The sequence below is a fragment of the Lithobates pipiens genome, unplaced genomic scaffold (genome assembly GCF_037356315.1).
Source record: "Lithobates pipiens isolate NorthernLeopardFrog02 unplaced genomic scaffold, aLitPip1_a1.2 Scaffold_3, whole genome shotgun sequence".
NCBI classification, from domain to species: Eukaryota; Metazoa; Chordata; class Amphibia; order Anura; family Ranidae; genus Lithobates; species Lithobates pipiens.
In genome coordinates, this window is record NW_027507790.1 from 15,692,462 (window position 1) to 15,712,253 (window position 19,792).

At 43.0% G+C, this 19,792-nt stretch overlaps 2 protein-coding genes across 3 annotated transcripts in view; one reads left to right on the plus strand and one right to left on the minus strand.

Moving 5' to 3' along the window:
- The window catches only part of MMAB (metabolism of cobalamin associated B), a 31,879-nt gene extending 22,908 nt beyond the window's left edge, over positions 1–8,971 (minus strand). The window contains exon 1 of the mRNA XM_077461323.1: positions 8,853–8,971. Within this exon, the coding sequence (XP_077317449.1) occupies positions 8,853–8,947 (95 nt within the window). The 5' untranslated portion in view covers positions 8,948–8,971. The remainder of the gene's footprint in view (positions 1–8,852) is intronic.
- A 190-nt stretch (positions 8,972–9,161) lies between these two features.
- Positions 9,162–19,792, plus strand: part of MVK (mevalonate kinase) — a 50,434-nt gene continuing 39,803 nt past the window's right edge. The window contains exons 1-3 of one of the 2 annotated variants that reach the window (XM_077461321.1): positions 9,162–9,315; positions 11,519–11,605; positions 15,779–15,926. In XM_077461321.1, coding sequence (XP_077317447.1) covers positions 11,531–11,605; positions 15,779–15,926 — 223 coding nt within the window. In that variant the 5' untranslated portion in view covers positions 9,162–9,315; positions 11,519–11,530. Of the gene's footprint in view, positions 9,316–10,031; positions 10,152–11,518; positions 11,606–15,778; positions 15,927–19,792 lie in introns of those variants that run through there. The other variant, XM_077461322.1, reaches the window with a different exon arrangement.

The following is a 19,792-nucleotide window of genomic DNA, read 5'->3' on the forward strand; positions in this document are numbered from 1 at the left end:
TTTTTTTCTTTTTTATTTATTATTATTTATTTTTTAATCCCCCTTGATCTAACACACCTTTCCCACTGGGGCGTTTTTTAGGCGCTTTTGGGCTAAAAATAGCGCCTGTAAAGTGCCTGCAAAATAGCTCCCCTGCAGTCTGTGTGAAAGACAGAGTGCTTTCACACTGAGGCGATGCGCTGGCAGGATCTTAAAAAAAAAAAGAGTCCTGCAAGCAGCATGTTTGGAGTGGTGTATACCGCTCCTCCACCACTCCTGCCCATTGATATGAATGGGCACCACTGCCGAAGCGCATGCAATGCGATTTGGCAGCAGTGCTTCATGGGCGCATTTAACCTCTTCCTTGGCCGCTAGCTGGGTTATATGTGCCCCACTAGCAGCCAAATAGCACCGCTAAAATGATGGTAAAGAGCCGCTAAAATTTGCGTTTTACCATCAACGCCTGCCCGCTCCAGTGTGAAAGCAGTCTTCATAAGTGATACAGAAAATTTCTTACATTTAAACATTTATTAAACAAAACAAACCTCCAATCGGTTTACTTGTATGTATGATTTAGATTTAAAAAAAAACTATATATTAAATAAAAACAGGTAGTCAAAACTTTTGGACGAAAAAAAAAAAAATGGGCTAACTTTACTGTTTTTATTTTATTTTTATTTTTTAAATAGTGTATTTTTTTCCCCAAAAAAATGCATTTGAAAGACCTCTGTGCAAATGCCGTGTGACATAAAATGTTGCAACAACCGCAATTTTATTCCCTAGGATCTCTGCTAAAAAAATATATATATAATTTTTGGGGGGGTCTAAGTGATTTTCTGGCAGAAAATACAGGATTTTTACTTGTAAGCAACAAGTGTCAGAAAAGATTTAGTCTTTAAATGGTTAAACTGAGAACTTCTACACACAGAGATGACTTCATTCATTCAAGTGTAAACATTGTATCTTTCTGTTTCTTTTCTTGGCAGGCTGCCCAGAGAGGAGGAAAGTGTTTCTATGATGACTCAGGCAACTTACACTGACTTCTTACAGAAGTCATTTCAAAGTCCCGCTGCAGTTCTAAATCGGCTTTTTATCAGCACAATCGGCCGATGATGATTATTTAAAAAACGGCAAATATCGGCCGATATATCGGTCGACTTCTAGTATAGGGCACTTCAGAGTGTACCATGAAAGCTTGTGTCGGGATGTGCCCCATACAAACGTGTTGAGGATGGCTTCCATGGATTTAAAAATTCTAGGGGAATGTAAAAGAGGGCATGCCAAAACAGATAGTTAAAATGATTTTCCTCCCCAAGCTGCTCTAAGTTTACGCACCCCATAACTCCAAGAGGGAGTCAGAACCAAATTTTAGCTTTTGCTTTATGGAGGGCAAATAACGGTTCTAGGTTAAGATTTATATAGTCTGCTAGTGCTCTTGAACATTGCACGCCCAGGTATTTGATTTGACTCGCTGTGACGAGTGGGAGTGCTGCCTGGGCCGCAGATGGGCGTCCAGGTCCAGCGGGAGGATCTGGGATTTAGACCAATTAATTTGTAGACCAGAATACTCCCCAAACTGCTCTATCAGCCGCAAGGCCGCCTCGAGGGAGGAACCAGAGTCTTCTAAATACAGGAGCATGTTGTCCGCTTAGAGGCTTAGGGTCTCTGTCATCCGGCCCACACGGAGACCTTTGATATGTGGGTGAGCCCTGATGGCAATAGCCAGTCAGGGCATACAGTAGGGGGGATATGGGGCATCTCTGGCGAGTGCCTCTGGTCAGTGAGAATGGATCGGAGATCCTATCATTGACTTGGATCCGGGCAGTGGGGGGCTGGTAAAGAAGCTGTAGCCATTTAACAAATTTAGGGCCGAAGCCAAATCTGTGTAAGCATTCCCAAAGGTAGCTCCATTCCACAGAATCGAAAGCCTTTGCAGCGTCCAGGCTCACCACCACCTTGGATCCAGTATTGTCATGCATGGACAGTAGGTTCATAAAGAGCCTGCGGAGAATGAACGCAGTGTTTTTGTTGGGCATAAACCCGGTTTGATCAGAATGGATCAAACTGAGCATTACTTTGTTAAGTCATAGGGCTTTGGCCAGAATTTTTAAGTCTAGTTGCAGGAGCGATATGGGGCGATAGGATTCTGGGTATAGAGGGTCCTTGCCTGGTTTTTAGAGATGAGGACGATGAGAGCCTCTCCCATGGATGGTGGCAGGGTCTCTGAATCAAAGATATGGGTGTACAGAGCTTGTAGTTTGGGAGTGAGGACTTCTTGGAATTGTGTGTAGAATTCTAGGGGGAGGTGATCTGAGCCTGGCGCTTTAGAGGTCAGGAGTTGTGCCATAGCCTTGGCAACAAAGTCTGAGGTGATAAGTGCTTCTAATTGGGCCCTTTGGGGTTGAGTAAGGGGAAATTGATGTGTTGAAGGAACCGAGATAGTTCAGTTTGTGTATGACGTGCAGTGGACGTTTAGAGAGTAGAACAGAATCGTTTGAACTGCTCTGCCACCAAGTTGGGGTCTGAAGTCACAGCTCCAGTAACTTTCTGGAGCTGGACCACAACTGGGGGGCTGTGATCAAGATGGGCCATGTAAGCTAGCAGTTTACCTGCACGTTTTCCATGCGCAAATATGTGTTGCTTGCTAAAGAATATAAAAATATGAATAAAGTATTCAGCGCTAATATATAAATACCATAAATACTATTGCAAGCAGACACTCAAGGTAAATTTAATTAATCCCTCAAATAACTAAAAACATATAAACAGTGCTGCGCAAAATGTTAAATGTCCATAATTTATGGGAGACAGTCCGAAAAAGTGCAAGTGGATAGATGTAAGTTGATAGGTCTGATATTCAGTGATCCCTTCACCACATAAATGGATGGCCTCTCACCTCCAACCTTCGACCTAATACAGGTCACTATGCAGTGAACGAACGGTAAAGCCCACAAGGGGAGCCTCAGTGTCATCCAATATGGGGAGTGATCTGAGAGCACCCTGGTGCCGAATCCCACGTCTATGAGGTCGGGAAGCAGGGTGGGGAAGATCAGGATCAAGTCTATACAGGACATGGCTAATTGTGAGGGGATATAGCATGAGAAAGCTATTTTGGTTGGGTATTTGTGTCTCCAAAAGTCTGTCATGGCAAATTTGGTTATGAACCTGCCAAACCTAGTGATATGAGAGGGGGGGTGTCGTCTGGGTCTAAACTAGGATTAGTTGTCATGTTGAAGTCTCCTATCCATATTACAGGCACCGTGGGTATTTAGTCATGAAAGTAAGTCCTTCCTGTAGGGCGTGGAACTGGAAGGGTGGTGGGATGTAAAATGCCATGAGAAGTACCTCCAGGCCACCAATAGTGGTGTGAAGGAACAGAAACCGACCCTGAGGATCCGACTGCAGATTATGGAGTTGGAACTGCACTGTTTTAGCAATGAGTATGGCTATACCTCAGGAGTTAGAGGCATACGGGGCATTATATAACCAGCCTACCAAAGGTTTTTTTAGTGCCATTTGGGTTTGGCCGGTAATGTGTGTTTCAACTAGGACAGAAACATCTGCTCGTATACGTTTGAGGTGAGTGTGGACAGCTACACTCTTGGGTTTAGTGCAGAGCCCTCGAACATTCCAGGTAACAATTTTAAGCAAGGCCATGGGGTATCATGGAAAGTTTGAGCATGCAGTCGGATCTGTCAGTGGAGGTGCCCAGCAGGGGGGTGAGGCAAGTAGCACGTAGTATAACACAACACAGATTATATAAATGGATAGGCATTCCACGAGGGAGTGCAGCGAGTCTGTGCAAGTAGGCGGTTAGGATCAGGGGAGCGGCATGACTCGTTGCACAGAGTGTCACCACTAGCATTGCGAGACAATCAGTATACAATATGTAGCTCATGCTGTTGAATTGAAGTTTACAGTATATCAAAAGTGGATGATAATTCAAATAAACCTTGTAAACTTTACTGTCTCTGGACCAATTTGGCGTGGTATGGCCGTATAGCATATACAGTGGGGAAGACATGACCCACGGGGATGCAGCATCCCTGTGCAAGCAGGTGGCCAGTGATAGAAAAATAGCATGGTCAGTTGCACTGGGTGCTGCCCGCAGTATTATGAAATAGATAGAACATTGCATGCAATGTTCATTAAACAGGCAGAGCACATGGTAAGTCCGATGCAAACAAAAAAGTATAAATAGCATATGAACTATAGTAACTGTGCCATCTCTGGACCAGCATGGCAAGATATACAAACAGCCACTCTCCATGGCCATGGAGGTGGCAGCTGGCCAGGGAAACCAAACTTGAGAAACTGTTAACAGTTGCTAGGTCAAAAGATCAATGGGGGGGTATTCGTTTTCGAAGGTGACCTTGGCAGGTTGTGGGGGCGACATATAAGAAAACTGCAGATCACATAACTTGGCGGGATGTAGGGTGTGCAGTTAATATGAGTGAGTGCCTTTGGGGTGTCTGAGAACACTTAGAATGCAGTGGGGGGGGGGGGGGGGAAGAGTTCGGGCACCCTGTATATCAGGCATATGCAATTAGTGGAGCTCCAGCTTTTGCCGAACTACAAGTCCCATGAGGCATAGCAGGACTCTGACAGCCACAAGCACTCTAACACACAGAGGCAGAGGTATGATGGGACTTGTAGTTTTGCAACAGCTGGAGGTCCGCTAATTGCATATCCCTGCTGTATATGGCCACAGAAACAGATATCACAAGCAGCTGCGGGGTGGAGAGGATGAAGTTCAGCGCTTAGCAGGGCCCACCACCTCTTGTTGTTCCAGCCAAAACAGGACAGCAGCGGGGTCTTCAAAAAACTGAGTTTTACCATCCCAGACCACCCGGAGTCTCACCGGAAACAACATTGCATAGGGGAGATGATGGATGCGGAGCTGGCGCTTGGCCTCTGTGAATTGCGCCCGTTTATTCTGCACCTCAGCAGAAAAATCCGGAAACACAGCGACGGTGACTTTACTGACCAAGATGTTTCCCCGTTCACGAGTGAGGCGCAGCACGGTGTCCTGGTCCCTGTAGTTGAGAAGTTTTGCGATGAAGGTTCACGGGGGTGCACCGGCCTGTGGAGGACGAGCGTCCAGGCGATGGGCGCGTTCTATCACAAATGTGGACGAAAAGGCCTCTCTGCCGTAAGTCAAGATGAGGAGATTATCCAGATATGTGGGAGGATCAGAGCCCTCGGATCTTTCAGGGAGGCCCACGAACCAAAGGTTGCACCTTCTTAGCCTGTTTTCCATGTCGCCCTGTTTGTGAAGAACGACATTGAGCTGGTGCTGGAGCTGTTCCATGGAGACCAGTAAAGGGGCAATGTCCGCTTCCACATGGCTCACTCTGTGCTTCAATGGCTCTGTCCCTCAGCTTCTGGATATCTTGTTGGATGAGAGATTGTTGGATGAGAGCTATATCGATTTTGACCTCTTCTATCTTTGAGATGAGTGTAGTTTGGCACACGGAGATGGCCTTGAAAATTTTGGCAGTGTCGCTGGAGAACTCCTCTGTGGCCTGGGTAGGGCTGGTGCCATCTTCCTCCTCGGTGTCCTGGACCTCATGGCGGTATTTAGCCAGCTTGGCTATGGCCTCAGATGTCCTTTTCGGCGGTGACATGAGGGCTGGTGTGTAGGTAGTCGCAGCAAATCGGCGTGTTTTGGGCAGGATTTCCTTGGAGGATATGATATAAGGCTATCATGTCAGTCTCTCTCACTCTGCACGTCCTACGCCATGTAGCTCCAGGACACGCCCCCAACATTTTAAAGCTTTTGTTAGTACAAGTTGCAGCTTGCACACATAACACGTGCTATAAAAAAAAAGTTAAAATACACAAAAGGGGTATGTCGTAATATTTTCAATCCACTCTAGTGTGATCACGTGATGCAGAAGCTCTGGCTCCCCATGTAATTAAAGCTGCTTTTGCACAGGAGAGGAGTGAGTGGCAACAACAGATGAGCTCTGGAAGCCACGCTCCTTGTACATTGCCCCATGGTGGAGCGATCCATGACACAGGGGAGCCGGAGCTTCTGCATTACTTGACCGCATTAAAGCAAACTGAAAAAGGTATTTATACGCATCTTTTAAAATTTATTTTTACACCGTTCCTTTCATTTCTTCTTTGTAATTACTTTTACTGTTGCCACAGGAAATATAAATATCCACGATAGCAACAGGCAGTGACAGGTACACTTTACTGAGAGATCTTGGGTCTATTAGGCCCCAGATGTCTCCTCTGCCCTTAAAAGCTTTAGATTACAGCAAGATCATTATCGGCCAATGCTTTTTTCAAAAGGAAGTGATGAAATGCTCATCGGTTCTGGTTTCTAAGACCATATAGATGATTGGGGATGTTCTGGTCCTCGATCAGCTCTATGATCAACTGGCAGAACCACCGGCTGCACACTCGGGTCTCCCCATGGGATGACAGAGCCTGGAGAGCCGCTGAAGAGGGGGACGTCCCCTCCCACTGCTTGTAAAAGCAATTCAGCAGCTAGGATTGTTTTTACAAGAAATCTGACGGCTGATAAATAACAATACCAGGATTATGATGCCTGCAGCTGCAGGCATCATTCGGGTATAGCCACTCAAAGTCCAGCGAAATACCGGCAAGTGGTTAAACCCTCCTATCCTTTATAGCGATCTTAACTACTGCTTGATCTGCAGTTGCCATGGTTTATGCAGATGTGATTATTTATAAAACCAGCCAGTTGATGGCTTGAATGTAACGGTTTTTGAAAACTGTTGAATTGATGGGTTAAATCTCACTTTAATTCACCTGACTGTGCATATGCAATCAGTCTAAAATAATTTATATAATATGACTAGTACTCAGCTTTCTTAATTCCTTCATGTTACGCAGGAGTAGAAAGAAAAAAAAAAAAAAAACATACACATTATATTGCTGTTTAATCTACATTACTGGGCGTTCTTTATTTTCAATTCTTCTTTTAAACAATTGTAGCAGTTTTATTCTGTCTTCATTCACGGAGGTCAGAAATGGCAGTTTGGGACAGGTTCCTTTTAACTGCAGTAAAGGCAGAAGGTTTAATACACAAAGCTAAAACAAAACAGCAAGGTAAAGATACTTAATTTTTTTTTAAAAGTGAGTTATTTTCCGCCAATTCCAAGATTTGAAATTACAGACACTGGGCTAAAAATACACTATAAAGCAGAATAAACCTATGGATTTAAAGCGGAACCAAACCCATCAATTTTACCATTTAAAAAAAAACGTTACATTCCTGGAACGCTGGGATTGCTAACTGTCACATTTGCTTGTTTCCTCCTGACAAACTGTCAAACCATCAAATGGCTGGTGTCATAACTGACATTTGCAGCCAGCACCATGGCAACTGCAGATCATACAAGAGGCTAAGATGTAATCTTCCTTGGCTGAAAATGATAGGAGGGTTTAGTTCCACTTTAATGGTTTTCCAAAACAGTTACAATCAATGCATACTGGCAATGATAACTGTCACAATCGCTTGGATTCTCAACCAAACTGTCAAATGAGAAAATCACTGGTGTCATTACTAATCATATGTACAGCAACATGGCAAATGCAGATAAAACAGAAGCTAAGATGGAACTTTACCCATAACAACTTGATGAAAAATAATGTTCTTTAGCAAGAAACATACATTCCACATTAATAATGATGCAATCAACATCAGTGTGTGCTGTAAATTGCCTCCAGCATTGCTCTTGTTTCTTCTTGCTGGATGCTGTCATTTTGCTGAAGCCCAGAGCCCCTGAACAGCAGTAAAATCATAAAGTGGAACTAAACCTGTTGATCTAACATTTCAAAAAACAGTTACATTCCTGGAATGCAAAGATTGCTAACTTACATTTACTTGTGTCCTCAACCAAACTGTCAAACCATTAAATGGCTGGTGTCACAACTTATCACATGTGCAGCACCATGGCAGTTGGAAATGAAACAGAAGCAGCTTCCCTGGCTGTAAAGGATAGAAGGGTTTAATTCTGCTTTAAAGCTGTCAGCAGATTGGCCTCTTTAAACTTGGCAGTGCAACTGAGCATGTGCAGTATAAGCACTTATATTAAACCCTGATGGGTTTACTTCTTCTTTGACTCCCTGCAAAGGTAAAGCATAATGGGCTACTATGCATCGCATATTAGTCCATTATGTGTCACTTACTTGACACAGGAACCAGCAATGTGACCGCTGTCCCCTGTAGTACGGAGCGTCCATCTTCTTCCTGGTATCGCTGTTCCGGCCACTCACAGCGCCAGAGCAGTGATAACGTCACTCCCGCGCATGTGCGGGAGCCGCCACTAACGGCATATCGCCGTTAGCGGCAGCATGCTGATAACGACGATAGTGCGCCTGCAAGCCGCTGTCTTTTAGTAAATATCTCCTAAACCATGTAGGTTTAGTAGATATTTCTTGGACCTACAGGTAAGCCTTAATCTAGGCTTACCTGTAGGTCAAAGTGGTTTGTAAGTGTTTACAACCACTTTATTGTTTTACATAACTAAACCTGCAAAAGGGGCCAGCCTGAAGTCATGCAGAACCTAATTTTTCGACTAAAGTTCACTATATAAACTCAGTTTACTGTTAAAAATAATTGTAAAATGCAAAAAACTCTGGTGGGTGTAACAAGATGTCCGCTTGCCCCCTTCTCAGTGTATCCTTACTGCGGAGGAGTGCAGGGTGTAGCAAGATGAAGGCGAGGAAACATCACTTCCGTTACAAATTATGACGGGTCGCCTAATCTGACAGGACACCCCTAGTTTGAGACCTCTGAGTTAGAGCTGGCCATGCTGGGAAAGGCGCATTCCCTGGTATTATGTCCCTTCCCAGCACTGTATCCTGTATACATCAGCACAGCAGCCTCTCACCTGCCCTCAGCCGCACTGTCACTGTACAGGCGCCTGCTCTGCCCCAATCCGCGCACCGCTCTCCATAATAACAACCTGGCTACGGTCGCCGCCATGACTACACCCCGCCCACCACTCGCCTCATGCTCTACACTGCAGCTGATTGGCCCTCCTGCTCTGGCTAGGTCTCACAACCTACACTTATTGGGCACGGTCCCGTGCGACGCAGCCTGTTGGGTCGAAGTCGTCTCTGGTTGGGAGAACAGGTGAGGCGGGGTCTCTGCTGATTGGAGAAAGGAAGGAAAGCGTAGCTGTTGAAGCTGATTGGTTAGAAGTGGCTGGGTTGTACTGTTGTTGATTGGTGAAGGGATGTGTACAGTGTGGAGTTCATTGATCGCATTAGAAGTGTATGGAAGCCGAAGTGAAGTGACAGCATCTCCTGATAGAGCGTGTTGCTGGTCTGTGTCACCTGTCTGCAGTCTATGTATGTATACCATAACCTTTATCTTTGTTCTAGTGCTTACAATGCATGATATGTTTTATAGGTAATGTGCCAGAAATGTTACAATCAGCTTCAACCACTTCAATACCAGGCACCTTCCCCCTTCCTGCCCAGGACAATTTTCAGCTGTCACACTTAGGAGTGACAATTGCACGGTCATACAAGTTTTTATTTTTTTTTGCTAAACAAACTAAAAAAGATCAACATTTTTGAAAAAAAATAAAAATAAAAATTTTCTTTGTTTCTGTTATAAAATTTTGTTTTTTCGCCTTCAATGATGGGCAGTGATGAGTTGGCACTGATATGTAGAATTGATGGGCACTGATATGCAGCACTGACAGACAGCACTGTTGGGCACTGACAGGCTTCACTGATGAGCACTGATGAGTCCGCGCTGATGAGGAGGCACTGATATGTAGAATTCATGGGCACTGATAGGCGGCACTGATGGTCACCAATAGATGGCACTGGCAGGCTTCACTGATGGGCACTGATGAGTTGGCACTGATGGGGAAGCACTGATATGTAGAATTGATGGGCACTGATGGGCGGCACTGACAGGCGACACTGATGGGCACTGACAGGCGGCACTGATTGGCACTGACAGGTGGCATTGATGGACACTATGCTATGAATAAGCGCCATGATGGGGCGTGAAATGCGTTAGATATTTGTCCTGTTTTCCTTTTTTTTGTGAGGTGACTGTACTTGGATTTTAATCGTTTGGCAATAAAGATGTCTTTTTTGATGTGCGGCCATCCAGGAATTCTTTTTCTCCTCAATCTTGAGCAGAGCCAGCACCTGTGAGTTCCATCAGGGTGAGTACTTTATTGTGGATCTGGGAGGTTGGAGTGATAATCTCTGTGTCCATTGATGGACACTAATAGATGACACTGATGGGCAGAACTGATTGGGTAGGTGCTGACAGGTGTCAATGCGGGGCACTGATTGGCACTATGGTGGGTACTGATTTGCACTGTGGTGGGCACTGATTGGCACTTTATTGAATAAAATGGCGGTTGTTGTAATTTTTTTATTTCACACTGTTTTTGTTCCACATTTTTTTTTTTTTAAATGCAATTTGTTCTTGGGGGGGGGGGGGGGGGGGGAATACACTTTAATAAATTAAAAAAAGAAACAAATGATAATATATTGGATATAGGCGTTATTGCTGCACTTAAGTAAGCAGCCAGGATTTCCGGTGAGTGCGACATTCGGCTATTTTGGGAGGATTTGCACTTTAAGAATCAGTTTATGAACTTTTTGAACTTTACGTTGAATTTTTTAGTGCTGCATATTTCTGCACAAAACACAATATAAACCCCAAATTTTTTGTATTATATGAAAGATGATGTTACGCCGAGTAAATAGATACCTAATATGTCATACTTTAAAATTGCGCATGCTCGTTAAGGGGCACCAAACTACGATACTTAAAAATCTCCATAGGCGACGCTTTAAACATTTCTAGAGGTTACAAAAGAGGTGTAGTGATAGAATTATTGCTCTCAGAGGTTTGCAACGATACCTCACGTGTGGTGCAAACATCTTTTACATATGTGGGCTTGAATTATGTATGCGTTCACTACTGGACGGGGGCGCTTTAAAATGACATTTTTATTTTTTACGTTTTTTTACACTATCGTTTTTAATATATATATATATATATATATATATATATATATATATATATATATATATATATATATATATATATATATATATATATATATATATATATATATATATATATATATATATAAATAATATATTTTTTTCATCACTTTTATTGACATAGCAAGGAATGTAAACATCCCTCGCGATAACAATACAGAATGACAGGTCCTCTTTATGGAGAGATCGGGGGTTTAAAAGACTCCAAATCTCTCCTTTACCTTTTTCAAAGCAAAGGATCAAAAAAAAAATATATATATTTTATAACTTAAAAAAAAAAAAATATTTACATGGTCCGTGAACCAGAAGTGATATCATGACGTTGCTTCGGTCCTCCAAGGGCATATAAATGAGCGATGGCCATCTTGCTGGGGAGCAAAGATTAACTTAATTATCCCTTTTATATTAGAGCTTACTTTTGGGAGGGGGATTACTAATAGAAGATTTTTATCAGTTGAGTTTAGCTTTATTTCCAGATTGTTCTTTGACTAAGAATACTTTCTTTTGGCAGAACTACGTAGCAATGGACAAAGACTTATTCATATCTGCGCCTGGAAAAGTAATATTACACGGTGAACATGCTGTGGTCCATGGGAAGGTAGTGTATATGATGTCTACTAGTATTACTTATCATGTTGTGTGTTGCATTTGTAGTCTTTTATACTTTTTATTAGGTGTTTATAGGTCAAACTTCAGTTGAAACATTTTCTTTTATTACTAAAGTGGACAAGGGTTAGAACCTGTCTGTTTGTTTATTGTTGCTGTTACGGAGACTTTTGGGATCCCTGCAAGGACTTCCAGAATTCCCTGGTGGATTACACTGGGCATGTCCTCTGTCCAAAAGGGTATTTTAAATTAGATGTCCAGCCAAAATCGAAGTAAGCTTAAATCTGCTCCCACCCCCATTCTAAACCTTATGCGAACTACCCTGTAAAGGTAAGATGTGTATACTTCCCTAATTTAAGGGTGCTCCGATTTGGTCATGCAATTGGGTTCCAGTGCTATCTTAGGTGTAGAGATGGGACAGCCGACAATGGATACCCCATAGTAAGTCTATGTGTGACATCACTGGCCAAGCTCTGCAGCCATTGTTGCAGCTCTCTTCTCTCTAGAGAAGCCAGTTGCTGGGGAGATCACGTGACTGGACCTGAGCGCCATTAGATCAGGTAAGTATACACATTTTTTTCCTTTACAGGAGAGTTAGCATAAGGCTTAGAATGGGGGTAGGTTTAAATTTAGTCATGTGTTCTCCCCAGCAACTGTCTTCTCTATAGAGAAGAGACCTGGAACAATAGCTTCAGAGCTTGGCCAGTGATGTCACGCATAGACTTACTATGGGGCATCCGTTGTCAGCTAACACCTAAGCGCAGGGGCAGACTGACAACGCATGGGGCCCCCCGGGCAATAGGAGATTATGGGGCCCCCCGGGCAATAGGAGATTATGGGCCCCCCAGGCAATCAGAGATTATGGGGCCACACAGTATACACATACATGTATACACAGACATGTTTCTATTGGCTGAGAAGGTACTGGAGAGGTGGGGCAGCTATAATCTTGGGATTTTTAGACCAAAAGGATGTCGGTAAGGGACATTTCAGAGACAGATGTAAAAAAAAAAAAACACAGATTTTTACATACTGTCCCTGGTTTTACTAAGGCTGGCAACCCTGATGGGGCCCCCTAGTGGCCTGGGGCCCTTGGGCAGTGCCCGAGTAGCCAAATGGTCAGTCTGCCCCTGCCTAAGTGCCCTTAAATTGGGTAAGTATACACATCTTTCCTTTACAGGGTAGTTCGCGTAAAGCTTAGAATGGGGGTGGGAGCAGATTTAAGCTTAGTTCGATTTTGCCAGGCTTTTGGCAAAAGAGCTAATATACTTCCCGAATTCCTTGCTTATTGCTCAAATGGATTATCTTGACTGCTGCCTGCCCACAACCTTTGCCCCAACATGACTACTCTCTTGCCTACCCACAACCTCTGCTCAGGACTGACTACTCTGACTGCTACCTGCCCAAGACCTCAGTCTGTACCTGACTACTCTGTTGACTGCCACCTGCCCAAAACCTCTGCCCAGACCTGACTATTCTGTTGCCTGCTACCTGCCATTGACATCTGCTTGGATCTGACTGTTCTGTTACCTCTCCCCGTGTTTCTAGTACTTGAGTAGGGATGCTTTAACTAGTAATGTCCTAATTCAATAAAGAGTGCCAATTTCTAAAATAAACTGTCACAGCCTGGGTAGGTTGAAGTCAACATCTGATGTTGCAGACTTGTAGTAGTTTTGTAGGTAGCCTCACATATATATTATTTACACGTATAATTAGTGTCTCAGCAATACTACAAGGGCGTTCAAGTCAAACCGGGACATTTGAGTTCATATAATAATTAAAAAAAATAAAAAAATTTCAAGGCGTGGAAACTGCATTTATTTTTCGACATACTCCCCTATTACATTTTACATAAGTGATCCCAGCGTTTAATGCCTGGAAAGATCCGGCATAAAAAGATTTGTCAGTACGTCTGGACTGGCTAATGACGCGCACTGCCTGTCAGTAATAGGACACTCTTGCGACTTACTACTGCGTGTAGTACCACCACGTTAGCATATCTTTTTATACCTGTAAAATTTAAAGTCCCAGTTTGACTTGAACACAACCCGTATCTTTTCGTTGTGGAGATATATTTACATAGGTAGGCCTTTGCTGGTATTTGAGGACAGGTTTAGCAAACATTACCAAGGGGCTAATTTTGTCATACAGCAGTATCGCTTAACCATGGTTCTACTGCTACTTTAACACCTTCCCGCCTGGCATATAGCAGAATGATGGTCGGGCGGTGGCTTTACCGTTCTGACTGGACGTCCTATGATGTTCTTCACATTGCGCCTATAGCACGGCGATCATTGGTGAGCGGTGTGCCTTGGACATGGCGCATCACCAATCGGGGTAAAGAGCCGATGACGTAGGCTCTTTACCATGTGATCAGCTGTGTCTAAAAACAGCTGATTAGGAGAAGGAAGCTTCCGGTGTCAGAAGTTCACCATAGAGAATACTGTGGGCCAGATGGTCCCCGGCAGTTTCTATGACCTTTCGGAGGCCTCTGCAGTTGTAAACCCTGCCATTGCCTCGACTGGGAAGCTGAGATTGTGGTGGTTTATTTTGTTTTTTTATTTTTATTTTAGGCTTTCCAGCCTAGAGGCGAGATCTGGGGACTTATAGACCCCAGATCTCGCTGTAAAGAGAACCTGTCATGCCCTATTTCTATTGCAAGGGATTTTTACATTCCTTGCAATAGGAATAAAAGTGATCAAAAAAAATGTAAAAGGAAAGTGTCAAAATAGAAAAATAAAAGTAAAATAAACATTAAAAAAAATAAAATAAAATGTAAAGCTCCCTCATCCCCGCTCACAGTACCAAATGCATACATAGGCCACGTCCAAATATGTAAACGGCGTTCAAACCACACATGTGAGGTATTGCCGTAAACATTGGAGCAACAGCAAAAATTCTAGCGCTAGACCTCCTCTGTAACTGTGCGCAATCTTAAAGTGTGGCATGTTGGGTATCTAGTTACTCGGCATAACATTATATTTCACATTATGCAAAAAAAATCAGGGTAACTTTAGTGGTTTTTTTTTTTTTTTATGCATGAAACAGTTTTTTTTCCAAAAAAAGCGTTTCAAAAATTGCTGCCCAAATACTGTGCGATATAAAAATTTGTGACCACCATTTTATTCCCTTGGGTCTCTACTAAAAAAAAAACATATATTTATTTGGAGGTTCTGAGTAATTTTCAAGCAAAATAATTATGATTTTTTTTTTTTTTTTTTTTTACATGTAGGAGAAAAGTATCAGAATTGGCCTGGGTGGCAAGTGGTTAAAGCTTTTGAAAAAGCTTTGCTTTAAAAAAAATAATAAACATGGTATACTTACCTGCTCTGTGGTATTGCACAGAGTAGGTGTGAACCTTCTCTCCCAGGGTGCACCACAGGCGCTCCTGGCACTTCCTCTACTCTCTATGCAATGATAGGAAGCTGTTGCCAATGGTGGCACACTTGTGTGCTTGCTCCCAAGCTGGGCTATGCGTGCCTATAGACAAACACAGTGCGTCTCGGCCCCGCTTTCTGCACACAGGATTTGCTGCTGCCTCTGTCATGTGAGGAGACCAGCTCCACTGTAGATGGGTATAGCGTGAGATAAGATTCAGATAAGTATAAGGGGGTGGGCAATATTTCCACTGGAACATTTTTTTTTTAACCTTTTAATGCTGAGAATGCATTGAGGTTAAAGAAATGTTCTACCTTTTAGAACCACTTTAAAGTCAACCTGTTTTGCTCATGAAAAGAAAAGCAACATATTTGATTCATTGCTGTCTCTACAACACATATGTTCACTTTGCTACCCTGCCTCTTCATTCACCAGTGGAAGCAAACTGACATGGCTCCTACATGGCGTCGCTCGCGGTTTATGATTAGCTGCTCAGGTTCCGTGCACTGTTGTATGAAGAGGGGATGGGGTCCATAACTTTGTGTAAGCTCCAACTTGCAACTGTAAGCTTTCATAGGGCTTTTGCTTCTTGCTTCATGGAATGGCAGAACAGTTAAAAATGTACTTGCTGCAAATGTTGGCATCAAAAGCACAAATCCACTATATGGGATGGGTAGTTTTACAGGTATGGTTAGTGTGTGGGGCTTGGGGTATTCCATTACTCCTTGAATTGTTTATCATATGTTCTGTTACTTAATGTCAGTTTCATGTTTTTTTTATTTTTTAGATGGCTTTGGCAGTGGGATTAAATTTAAGAACGTTTATTAAAGTCAAACCTCACAGGGACAGTACCGTGTTAATAAACTTGCCAAATATTGGAACTAAGCTTACCTGGGATGTCAGTGAACTTCAGACTCTACTACCCAGATTCCAAGGTGAGTTTGCGCACAGATAATGCTTTTATACAACAGTAACAATGTTTGCAACTGCATGAAAATTGACTGGCTATTTCAAGGATTCTGTTTTTATATTTTCATGGGTGTAGTATAATAATGGGTTAAAATCCAATGGCTCTTCACACAATCTGAAGACTTTACCAAAGCTAATGCAAAACTCGCATACATATTTCCTCATTAAGGAAACAATCCTAAAGTCCTGAAAATTCCTGATCACTTTAAACCCCAAAATTTACATTACGTGACCATTATTTATTATTATTATTATTACTATTATTTAAATGTTCACTAAATCTAATACTTCATCGACCACCCTTCCTTTAATGCACGCTTTACATAGATTCAGATACATTAAGCTTCCCTTACTTCATCGCTTATGCCCTGTACACACGGTCATACTCTCCAACGGAAAATGTGCGATCGGATCGTATTGTCAGAAAATCCGATCATGTGTGGGCTCCATCTGACTTTTTCCATTGGAATTTCTGACGCAAAGTTTTAGAGCTGGATCTAAAATTTTCCGACAACAAAATTGTTTGTAGACAATTCCGACTGACAAAGTGCCACTCATGCTCATGATAAATTACGAGACGAAAGCTATTGGCTACTGCCCTCTTTCTAGTCCTGTAGTACGGGTTGTATGTCACCTCATTCTGAATGATCGGATTTTCCGTCAACTTTGTGCGATCGTGCGTATGCAAGACAAGTTTGGGCCAAAATGCGTCAGAAAATCGGATGGATTTTGTTGGAATGTCCGAACTTATGTACAGGGCATTAATGTATATACTGCTTCATTTTGTATTTTTTTTTTTTATTCCCATGTAAACTGACATAAATACTCAGCCGATATTGGATATTTGTTTTGATGCCATTTTGTCATATGTTATAAACTTTCAATAAATTTTGTTTTATGGATCTGCTGATTCAGCTTGCCTCACTGCAAGATCTGCTGACCTTACAAGTTTATATAAATGGCAGGAGGCCTGTGATGGGGCCAGATCCTATAAGTAGTCCCCCAGCAGTGGCCAGTAAAAGTGGGTGTTCAGGACCTCTTGTAGACATGAAATCATTGCCTGATCTGACCATTTTAAGTCATATCAGACAACCGTCATATCATGTCTGTGGGTACCTTTTAGTGCTTGGCTTGAACAGTTGGGCTTTAAAGAACAACTCCAGCCAATGTTCTAGAGGGGGTTTTTCTGTCCTTGTTGGAGAATGTTTTCTCAGAGTATTTTTCAGTTAGTCAGCAGTTTATTTTGCTTTGAATTGTATAAGCTATATTCATGTGCAAGAGCAGTCAAAGCCTACACACATAATAGCTGCAGCGTCCCCACCGTACACACAATATAATAGAAATATCCCATTATATAGGGGTATTAACATTCTATTCCGCTACATCACCCTCTCTATCGCTGTTATCTCCGCATCATACCAGACTATGTACAGTGGAGATATTAGTCAGATGCTCCAGGGGGTTCTTCCAGGCCATGGACTAAAACAAAAAATATATAAACAATTGTATTTGTAATGGAAGATGATGTCCAAAAAGGTTCCTAACTGCATTGTAAAATAAGCGTTTTGCTGTAAAAGTTAATCAACAAGTGATTGTTTTGTATGTATTTATATACAGCATGGTGGCTTAAGCTGGGTTCACACATTTGCAGTGCGAATTGAAGCTCCGTATTCACAGCTAATTGACAAAATAGTTGTTCAGCGTTTCAGGTCAGTTTTGATCAGGTCAGGTTTGCATCCATATCGGGTCAGGTTTGCATCTGTATCAGGTCAGGTCTACATAAGGATCAAGTCAGAATTGTATCCTGTTCACAGCTGAATGACATGTGCGATTCAGAAGCCTTCCCATAATGGTCAATGGGCCTGAATTCACACCCGAGGCGGACCGCACTGCTCAGACAACTTACTCTTTTTCAGTTTGCACTGAATTCATACTTTGGCTGCACCAGACATGTGAAATGTTCTTTCACATGTCATGCGAATTCAATTTGCATATGTGTGAACCTAGCCTCAGAAGCAACAACTGTGTTCTTGTAGTCCTAGGTTTGGTTCTGAAGGATACTTTTTTTTTTTTTTTTTTTTTTTTTTTTTTTTCTCTTTCACATTTATATGATCTTATGTTTGCCTGGGTTAAATCTCATCTCTAATGGATTAATTTGCTTGTAGTCGGACTTCCCCAGTGTGTGTGCTTATATCTATATGGATGTGGCATGCACATTAACCTCCCTGGCGGTAATCCCAAGTGTGGCTCGGGGTGAATTTTCATTACCAAAAAAAACGGTGACCCCTAGGAACCTGCGATGGAGCCAGCGCCAAATTTTAAAAGTGAAAAACACATAATACATACAGTAATCTTACAGATTACAATAATGTATCATATATATACACTGTTCTTTCTGCCTGGAAACTTGAGATTGTCCATGGCAACCAAAAAGTGTCCCTTTTTGGTTGCCATGGACAATCTGAACCGCCAGGGAGGTTAAAGTAATACTAAAGTTTTTTTTTTTTTTTTTTTGTTAAAAATAAAAAAACATGTTATACTTGCCTGCTCAGTGGTTTTGCACAGAGCAGCCCAGATCCTCCTCTTCTTGGGTCCCTTTTCTGTGCTCTTGGGCCCCTCCCTCCTGTTGAGTGCCCCCAAAGCAAGAAACTATGAGGGGGCACCCAAACTCCCTGTGTCCATTCAGACACAGGGCCACAGCTGTGCGCTCTCTCTCTCCTCTCTCTCCTCTCTCTCCTCTCTCTCCTCTCTCTCCTCTCTCTCTCCTCTCTCTCTCCTCTCTCTCTCCTCTCTCTCTCCTCTCTCTCTCCTCTCTCTCTCCTCTCTCTCTCCTCTCTCTCTCCTCTCTCTCTCCTCTCTCTCTCCTCTCTCTCCTCTCTCTCTCCTCTCTCTCCTCTCTCTCCTCTCTCTCTCCTCTCTCTCTTCTCTCTCTTCTCTCTCTCTCCCCTCATTGACTTTGACAGCAGTGGGAGCCAATGGCGCCACGCTGCCATCTCCGTCAATGAGGAGTGAGAGTCCAGGCAGCCAAGACACTCCTGCAATGTTGCTGGAGCAAGATGGGCTCAGGTAAGTATTAGGGGGGGGGGGGCTGCTGCACACAGAAGGCTTTTTATCTTAATGCATTAAGATAAGAAAAAAAACCTTCTGACTTTAAAAACCCCTTTAACCACTTGGCCACCAGAAGCTTTACCCCTTCACGACCAGGCCATTTTTTGCAATACGACACTGTGTTAATTTAACTGACTATTGCACGGTTGTGCTACATTGTACCCAAATGAAATTGATGTCCTTTTTTTCTTTATCAAACATCATGGGACACAGAGCAGCATAGTAATTGCTATGTGGGTTATAGGCCACCTTCAGGTGATGGACACTGGCTCACCGTAAACAGGAAGTTGCCTACCGATATAACCCCTCCCATACCAGGAGCACCTCAATTTTTTTTCCACCAGTGTCTAAGGTGTTGGTCATGAGTGAAGGTGTGCTCTGAAGAGCTCTGTTGGAGGGATCCTTGCTGGATTTAAACAGCCTCCATAGATCGGATCTATCCAAAGTTGCCGCTAAGGCCAAAGTGGATGGTACCCGGGCCTCGTATACGAAGCTCAAGGATTTGCCTGTAACGCCTCTCCTTGCAGGGCTGGACCCCGGGACCCAGGGCTTTTTGGTCATGCCTACATTACCTAAAGTTTTTCCTGGCTGGGTGCTAATACAGGTCCAAGGGGTAACCCCAATAAAAAGGGACCCGGTCCTTGAAGGTTTACTAACGCAGCCCGCCGTGATGGGTAAACTTTGGATCTGTCTGTTACCTTATCCTCGCTGCAGCATACTGATG